This window comes from Cyclopterus lumpus, chromosome 2 (genome assembly GCF_009769545.1).
Source record: "Cyclopterus lumpus isolate fCycLum1 chromosome 2, fCycLum1.pri, whole genome shotgun sequence".
Classification (NCBI taxonomy): Eukaryota; Metazoa; Chordata; class Actinopteri; order Perciformes; family Cyclopteridae; genus Cyclopterus; species Cyclopterus lumpus.
In genome coordinates this window covers 1,736,299-1,745,486 of record NC_046967.1, presented here as the reverse complement: position 1 = coordinate 1,745,486, position 9,188 = coordinate 1,736,299, and the positions used below count along the sequence as shown (strand labels likewise).

At 44.6% G+C, this 9,188-nt stretch overlaps 1 protein-coding gene across 1 annotated transcript; it reads left to right on the top strand.

Annotated features, from left to right (window-relative positions):
• Nucleotides 1–3,315: 3,315 nt before the first annotated feature.
• kynu (kynureninase) lies at nt 3,316–8,367 on the top strand. The gene is made up of 13 exons (XM_034555879.1): nt 3,316–3,487; nt 3,576–3,696; nt 3,775–3,857; nt 4,477–4,538; nt 4,631–4,702; nt 4,879–4,953; nt 5,059–5,205; nt 5,666–5,764; nt 5,875–5,942; nt 7,042–7,094; nt 7,226–7,311; nt 7,531–7,761; nt 8,113–8,367. The coding sequence occupies exons 1-13, from the start codon at nt 3,319–3,321 to the stop codon at nt 8,365–8,367; spliced, it is 1,521 nt and encodes a 506-aa protein (XP_034411770.1). The 5' UTR covers nt 3,316–3,318.
• The last annotated feature ends 821 nt before the right edge of the window (nt 8,368–9,188 follow it).

Sequence of the window (9,188 nt, the reverse complement as noted above, 5' to 3'; positions counted from 1 at the left end):
TTGACGGCAACGACAGACTTTGTGATCAAGTCTGTTTGAATTTACACAACTTCCGCCTGTCAGGACTTTCAGAATAAAACAAATGGAGGCTTTACAAACAGAAGAGGTTCAAAAGCTGCATACAAATATACATTTACTCAAGTATTTTAAGTACAACGTTGAAGTGGTACTTTGCTATAGTATTATAGCAATTACGAATATTAAATATATTCACTTTGTGGTATTTTAGGATGCGAGTATTTAAATATATCATAACACAACTCCTCATGCTTTTATTTTGGATGCAATATAAGTTCCTGAGCCACACTGCTTCCTGTTTCTGACCTGATCCATTAACTGGAAACCGCCCACCTCTCCACTTAAATGACCCCTATGAATAAAACAAACACCCCCTCTAATTTAAAGGAGGTTTCAGGCTCTACTCGGAAAAAAAAGAATCTCAATACAGAAAGAAATAATCACATTAACTGTACTTCTAGTTTAGTTTCTTTGTTTTAGTCTTGTGTGTTTACTCTGTTTACATTGTATTAAAGTGACAGTGTATTTATCTTTCTTACTGTATATATGATATATACCACATGTATACATGTACATAAATATACAATAAATGTGGCCTACATATGTTAGCTGCTCTGCTTTCCTCTGCAGAATGTTATACAACAAGATTGTATAATATTTAACCTGCACTCTGCTCCGTGGAGTCCAATAAGTTGTGTTTTATTGACAATACTGCCACACCATGTCAATAAAATGTCTGATATTTAACATACACAATGATAAAGGGGCCTGAGCTGCCGTTCAAGGGTCACTAACAGGCGGACCGCGGTCCAGGTTCCGGACCCGGACGCCGTTGTCTTTGGACCCTGGACCCTGGACCCAACCCTGATCGATAAATTGAGAATAATTAAATGTTTATGGATCGCTTCAATTAAACCAGCTGAGCTTTTTTTAGCCTTCACGGCTCTCATACAGCGGTCCCGGAAACACACCGACCAATTACACGCATTGAGAATCCTCTCATGTGACGCCCCTCAGCCAATCACATGTGTGTATTCCGTTAAGCGCCGCCCCCTCGACTGCAGCGCCATATTGCCTTATTGCCTTCTGGATTTGCATCATACATTGTGTTTGGATGGATGGATGGATGGACGGGTGGACGGATGGATGGATGGGTGGACGGATGGACGGATGGACGGATGGATGGATGGGTGGACGGATGGACGGATGGATGGACGGACGGATGGACGGATGGATGGACGGATGGATGGGTGGACGGACGGATGGATGGGTGGACGGGTGGACGGATGGATGGATGGATGGATGGATGAACGGACGGATTTGACGGACGGATGGACGGATGGATGGATGGATGGATGGATGGATGGGTGGACGGACGGATGGATGGGTGGACGGATGGATGGATGGATGGATGGATGGGTGGACGGATGGGTGGATGGATGGACGGATGGGTGGACGGATGGATGGATGGATGGATGGACGGATGGATGGATGAGTGGATGGATGGATGAATGGGTGGACGGATGGATGGATGGATGGATGGGTGGATGGGTGGACGGATGGATGGATGGGTGGACGGATGGATGAATGGGTGGACGGATGGATGGATGGATGGATGGGTGGACGGATGGATGAATGGGTGGACGGATGGATGGATGGATGGATGGGTGGACGGATGGATGAATGGGTGGACGGGTGGATGGATGGATGGATGGGTGGATGGGTGGACGGATGGATGGATGGATGGATAGGTGGATGGATGGATGGATGGATAGGTGGATGGATGGATGGATGGATGGATGGATAGGTGGATGGATGTATGGATGGATGGATGGATAGGTGGATGGATGGATAGGTAGCAGCAGCAAACATGTTTACAATATATACAATACATTGAAATAAAATAGGACATTTAAGAATTTAAATAATAAAGGAAATGAAAATGAAGTTTTACTAAATAATTTTAAAGTCTTTCTTGGTCTAGTGTGTCCAATAGCTTATCATTCAGCATGTGAAGCTAATGGAAGTTAAAGCTCTATGAGGTCAACAAGTAGGTTTGCACAAAAGGGAAATCCTAAAAAATGAGGAACTCCCTCTCGTACAAAAGGTATCTGATGTTAGAGCTGCATGTTTATACAACAGGTATCTGATGTTAGAGCTGCACGTTTATACAAAAGGTATCTGATGTTAGAGCTGCATGTTTATACAACAGGTATCTGATGTTAGAGCTGTACGTTTATACAAAAGGTATCTGATGTTAGAGCTGTACGTTTATACAAAAGGTATCTGATGTTAGAGCTGTACGTTTATACAAAAGGTATCTGATGTTAGAGCTGTACGTTTATACAACAGGTATCTGATGTTAGAGCTGTACGTTTATACAAAAGGTATCTGATGTTAGAGCTGCACGTTTATACAACAGGTATCTGATGTTAGAGCTGTACGTTTATACAAAAGGTATCTGATGTTAGAGCTGTACGTTTATACAAAAGGTATCTGATGTTAGAGCTGTACGTTTATACAACAGGTATCTGATGTTAGAGCTGCATGTTTATACAAAAGGTATCTGATGTTAGAGCTGCAGGACACTGAAGGTCGGCTCATTGGAACAATAATTAACTTTTAGGGCTAATAACCGAAAGGTCAAAGGGCGTTCGAGAGCCGAGGGTTCACTCCGCTCTGTCGAGACGAAGCTTATTTGCGTACGGTGAGGATATGTTTCTTTATGACTCGTGCAGCTGACTGATAATTCTAATTGTTGATTGTCATGTTTGAGTAAAACTAAATATTCCATATATATATTACAGCTGAAAGTGTCGCCATGTGTTATATTTTAAGGTGAACACGGTTTAAATGGTAAATGCAGCTGTTTGAACTCGTAGATTGTACAAAGACCTCTAAAGGTGAACTATCGTAAGCAGGGCGTTAAAAAACAGTGATTATTGTAAGAATTAGAGACTTCTGGAGGGCAATTACAGATAAAACTAATGTTTTAAAGTGAAATAAGTGAGGTTTTGTGTTTGATACAGAACATGCTTCTTGAGTTCATTTCCTAATGCACACATGAATGTTTCTGTAAAATGTATCTTGGACCCTTGGTCCTCTTGTCTGCGCTGTGTGCACACTGCAAACTCAGATAAGCAGACAGGGTCTACAAGAGATTGTGAAACCTAAACCCAACGGATAAGACCCATGGATCTATATGAGTAAACTAACAAGTTCAGAGTTAGTTATTTAAACGTCCACGAGCCAGAGCATTGGTGCTATTGGTGCACTTCCTGTCCCTGCAGCCCAGCAGTAATGGACCAGTTCGTCGGCTCCACTCCGAGACAAACCTTGGAGCGGTTGTCCGCCTTCCTGGGCTGCAGCCCGACCTCTGTAGAAGTGGCCGCCTGGCTGGACGAACATGACACCCTGAGGAATCTCAGGAAGAAATTCCTGGTGCCCAAAATAGCAGATTTGCCTCATTGTGAGTAAAAAACAACAGTCCATTAAAAGATATCAACGTTTAATATCTGAGATCAGTTTGGATACAACTCCGTCTGATGTGTCTGCAGCCGATCCCTCGCTGGTCGACGGTGCCGAGAAGTGCATCTACCTGGCAGGAAACTCCTTGGGGCTCCAGCCCAGAAGGGCCAGGAAGTACCTGGAGGTGGAGCTGGACAAGTGGGCCAAGATGTAACCTCTTTATTTTGGGACTTTTCACCAAAAGTACTTTGATGAAGACGAGTTTCTAGTGATGAAGCCTCTCTGCAGGGGGGTCCACGGTCACACGGAAGGCTCTCGGCCCTGGGCCTGGGCGGAGAACAACATAGAGGGCATCATGGCTGACCTTGTTGGTAAGAGACAGCATCTTGGTATTATTATTGTAAGATAAATTCAAATATATATATATTTACTAATTCAATTGCATAAAGGTTATTACATTTTTTCTGTATGTTTTCTTTAATGTATTTATACATTTTTTATTTATTATATAAATATTTCCTTCCTTACCCAAATCTTTTTTATCTTTTAATAATTTCATTTCTTTTCCACATTTAAAGTCTTTCATGGCACTCCTATGATTCCATAGTCTATAATTAAGAAATTAAGCCTCTTGGAATTATTATTTTAAGTATTTATTTTCATTTATTTCTGCATGTATTTATGGTTTCTTAAAAACATATATTTACTAATTGTTTTGCATAAAGATTACTACATTTTTTGTGGATATTTTTTTATTTATTATATAAGTATTTCCTTCCTTGGCCGAATCAATTGTTTATCTTTTACTAATTTCATTTATTTTCCTCATTTAAAGTCTTTAATGGCACTCCTATGATTCCATAGTCCAAAATTAAGAAGATATATATTTTTTAATGCATATTCCATAATGTGTCGTGCACCCTTCGGTTTATAGGAGGATAACGTTTTAATGAGACGACCATCCACTGAACAATAAAACGTGTTTCTTAGGAGCTAAAGAGGAGGAGGTGGCGCTGATGAACGGCCTGACGGTCAATCTCCACCTTCTGCTGGTAACGTGCACCAAAGACCAGCTGGAGCCTCGAGTGTGTCATATCATGTAAGATATGATGCATAACTGCCCTTTCACGTCGTTATTCTGCAGCTTTCCTTCTACAAACCCACGGACGCTCGGCACAGGATCCTCCTGGAGGACAAGGCCTTCCCCTCGGACCATGTGAGTGAACACAGCGAAACTAAAACACCACTTTCTATTAGTTATTGCTGCACTTGCTGGCTCAAGAGGCTCAAAGGTCAAAGGTCAACCTTAATGGGATGTTTAAAAGTGCTAATGGTTCATTTTGGCGGTTCGACGTCGCTGCAGAAGTCCTGAATGTTAACGTTTCATGTCAGTACGCCGTAGAGTCCCAGATCCGGCTCCGAGGATTCGACCCAGAGAGGAGCATGCTGCTGCTGCCCCCCAGACCGGTACTGTCGCCGCCCCCCCCCGCCCCGTCGTGACCTCTGTCGTGACCTCCGTGTTTTCTATTTGCACTGACGGAGGACGAGTGAAATGACGGCGCTTCTGTTCAGGGAGAAGAGACCCTGAGAACCAAGGACATCCTGAAGGTCATCGAGAAGGAGGGCGACTCTATCGCCGTGGTGATGTTCAGCGCGGTCCAGTATTACACCGGCCAGCTGTTCGACATGGCCGCCATCACCGAGGCCGGCCACAGGAAGGTGACACGCGTCAATCAATCGCTCAAACTTGCATTTCTGCACACGTTATTACTTTTTCAGGGACTTGTACTCGAGTACTTCTATTGTATTCTTCTATATACACATCAGAGGGAAGTTTTACATTTAGTGTTAATGTATTTTCTCAGATTATGAATGGAGAAAAATAAATAAATAATATAATTACATATTAAAATACCGAGAAGCTGCAACATGACAGGGACATACAGATGGATGCATCTATATATAAGAATATAATAAAGTATATTTTCATGTATTCATACTTTTACTTCCACGACGTGTTCACATGTTCATTTGCATGTAAAAACTGTTACAAAACCTGACTTTTCATAGAAAAGCAAAACAAATATATTTTTTAAGTGTTCATAAATGAATTGTTTAAAATAATCATCCATGTGTCAGTCAGTGAGAACAATGTGACGACTCCCCCCTCCTCCTTCAGGGCTGCTTCGTGGGCTTCGACTGCGCCCACGCGGTGGGAAACGTGGAGCTGAAGCTGCACAAGTGGGGGGTCGACTTCGCCTGCTGGTGCTCCTACAAGGTCAGCTGACGGCACCTGATGGCGTTATGACACCCCACGTGTGAATATGAGAGATGCACTGATACACGTGCACTAGCACGCGCACGTGATGACTGACTGTCTTCCCGCAGTACGTGAACTCGGGTGCTGGAGGACTCGCCGGCGCGTTCATCCACGAGAAACACTCTGTGGAACCCGCGTGAGTCCTCACCGCTCAATAATGTTCAGGGTTAGGGTTAGGCTCCAGGGTTAGGATCCTGGGTTAGGGTTAGGATCCTGGGTTAGGGTTAGGGTTATGATCCTGGGCTAGGATCCTGGGTTAGGGTTAGGGTTATGATCCTGGGCTAGGATCCTGGGTTAGGGTTAGGGTTAGGATCCTCCGCTAGGATCCTGGGTTAGGGTTAGGATCCTGGGTTAGGGTTAGGGTTAGGATCCTGGGCTAGGGTCCTGGGTTAGGGCTAGGATCCTGGGTTAGGGTTAGGGTTAGGATCCTCGGCTAGGATCCTGGGTTAGGGTTAGGATCCTGGGTTAGGGTTAGGGTTAGGATCCTGGGTTAGGATCCTGGGTTAGGGTTAGGATCCTGGGTTAGGGTTAGGGTTAGGGTCCTGGGCTAGGGTCCTGGGTTAGGGTTAGGATCCTGGGTTAGGGCTAGGATCCTGGGTTAGGCTCCTGGGTTAGGGTTAGGGTTAGGGTTAGGATCCTGGGTTAGGGTTAGGATCCTGGGTTAGGGCTAGGATCTTTGGTTAGGGTTAGGATGCTGGGTTAGGGTTAGGATCCTGGGTTAGGCTCCTGGCTTAGGGTTAGGGTTAGGATCCTGGGCTAGGGTCCTGGGTTAGGGTTAGGATCCTGGGTTAGGGTTAGGATCCTGGGTTAGGGCTAGGATCCTGGGTTAGGCTCCTGGGTTAGGGTTAGGGTTAGGATCCTGGGTTAGGGTTAGGATCCTGGGTTAGGGCTAGGATCTTTGGTTAGGGTTAGGATGCTGGGTTAGGGTTAGGATCCTGGGTTAGGGTTAGGATCCTGGGTTAGGGATAGGATCCTGGGTTAGGATCCTGGGTTAGGGTTAGGATCCTGGGTTAAAAAATAAAATATACATATATATATTTTGTTATGTATATAATTATGCAGATCTTCCTAAAGATATGTTTACTATTACAGTTTTTTTCATAAATCTTTTTCTTTCTGATAGATTTGCTGATAAATGTATTTCTTGATCACATTCTGTGGGCCGATGAAGATATTTTAACAGTTAATGTCTCTAAATGTGCAAATATGACGTGTACATCTTCTGTTTCCTGCAGGCTGTTGGGGTGGTGGGGTCATGACCTTCAAACTCGGTTCCAGATGAATAACAGTAAATAATAGTTGTGTCATGTTTGATGGTTAACACACGCGTGCATCTCCACATGTGTGTGTGTGTGTGTGTGTGTGTGTGTGTGTGTGTGTGTGTTAAACGGTGACGGTGTTTTCTTGGTGTGACCTCAGGGATGCAGCTGCAGCCGGGGGTCAACGGCTTCAGACTGTCCAACCAGCCCATCCTGCTGGTCTGCCCCCTGCAGGCCAGTTTGGAGGTACTGCAGGGCCTTCAGCAGTGGTTTAGAAACATGATAGAATATGATTTTGAATGTATTACTTGTTTCTAACAATGCAGTTCTTTCAGATGAATTAAATAGTTTTATGTAATGTTTTATTGACAAATTAATTCCTACAACCCTCTAAGAGGATGTCACCGACATGACGATCAGATATCAATAAGTCTTCCTGAGACGTGCTTCACGATACCTGTCCAGGTGTTTATGATGACCAGCATGCAGTCGCTGCGCAGCAAGTCCCTCCTGCTGACGGGCTACCTGGAGTATCTGATCCAGCATCACTACACAGAGGACCCGGACCGGCCCCACAGACCTCACATCCGCATCATCACGCCCTCCGACCCCCAGCAGAGGGGCTGCCAGCTGTCGCTCTGCTTCTCCATCCCCGTGGCCAAGATCTTCCAGGAGCTGGAGAGGAGGGGCGTCGCTGTGAGTGTCCGATGTGGTGTGATGGTGATGGAGGAGCAGCAGAGATCAGCTGCAGTGCCGTGGGGCTGAAACACATTGATCTTAATTAACTTCCACGTTCATATCTGGTGCATAACGGTCATAAACATAGTCAGAGAAGATCAAAAATAACATTTAACAGGGTGGGATGTTTTTACATGATTATGCATCAAAAAGACCCTGATCTTCATATTTTATCAAAATGTGGAGGATAGAAAACACTAAATTTAGCTACAAATCAAATATAAATAGTTATTTGAAGTGCATTATATATATCATGGAAGTGAACACAGCCATTTAAAACCTTGATGTGCGTCTTCTGGTGTCCTTCAGTGTGACATGAGGGAGCCCAGCGTGCTGAGAATCGCTCCGGTGCCGCTCTACAACCGCTTCAGAGACGTCCACCGCTTCATAGAAACACTGGGAGCAGCACTGGGAGCAGCACTGGGAGCAGCGCTGGGAGAGGCCAATGAACTGGGAGCGGCCAATGAACTGGGAGCGGCCAATGAACTGGGAGAGGCCCCTGAATGCAACACAGTGAACCCACCGACTGCTGCAGACTGTGGAGGCTTTTATTTTACGACTTAACAAACATCTGGTATTTTACTGAATTGAACCATTAAAGCCTCGTTGTCTTCCCCACATGAGTCTTTGTCAACGTCCACAATGATCTTCAGTTCCTTGTAGGATTTAATAATTTAATGTCTTGGACCTGGAGGAGATCAGAACTATAACAACTCCATTAAAGGAAGAGCATCGTACCAGGTAGGAGGTCAGGGGTCATCTTGGACCTGGAGGAGATCAGAACTATCTGTCAATAACAACTCCTTTAAAGGAAGGACGCAGGAGGGCGGAGGAGACGCCTTTGGACCGACTTTAAACCCACCGGTGCTTCAGTATAACGTCTCATCAGAAGCTACAGTGGTTTTCTGAGGCAGAAGGTGTGACCTCCATGAGCTCCTCCTCCAGTAGAGCATCCTGAAGAACTCGTAGCTGCTTCCTCCTTCCTTATGTTTTGTCATCACTCAAAACCTGTTTGTGATTCAAGTTCTCCAGAATCAGAGAGATTCTTTAACCCTTCTGCTCTTGAGGCAGACTGCTTCCTTACTTCCATCATGTGGAGAACCAAATAAAAATGTTAATCAAATGTACTGCAGCAATGTACTGTCTTAAAGAGTTCCTAAATGTATTGATCCACGCTGAGGGATCAAACTAGAAGCTCTGCGTGGAGTTCCTTTGAAACATGAAAGAGGCTATTCGGGTTTTTCTTGAAGATGTTTGTGTACTACAAGCCTTCTTTGTTTGAGTGGCAAGGAGGTGAAGACGAGCATGTACGAGCACGTCTTCACCACAGAGGTGACCCTTATGCCCTGATCCGGGTTCATTGGGTGAAGGACTAGTGGGCGGAG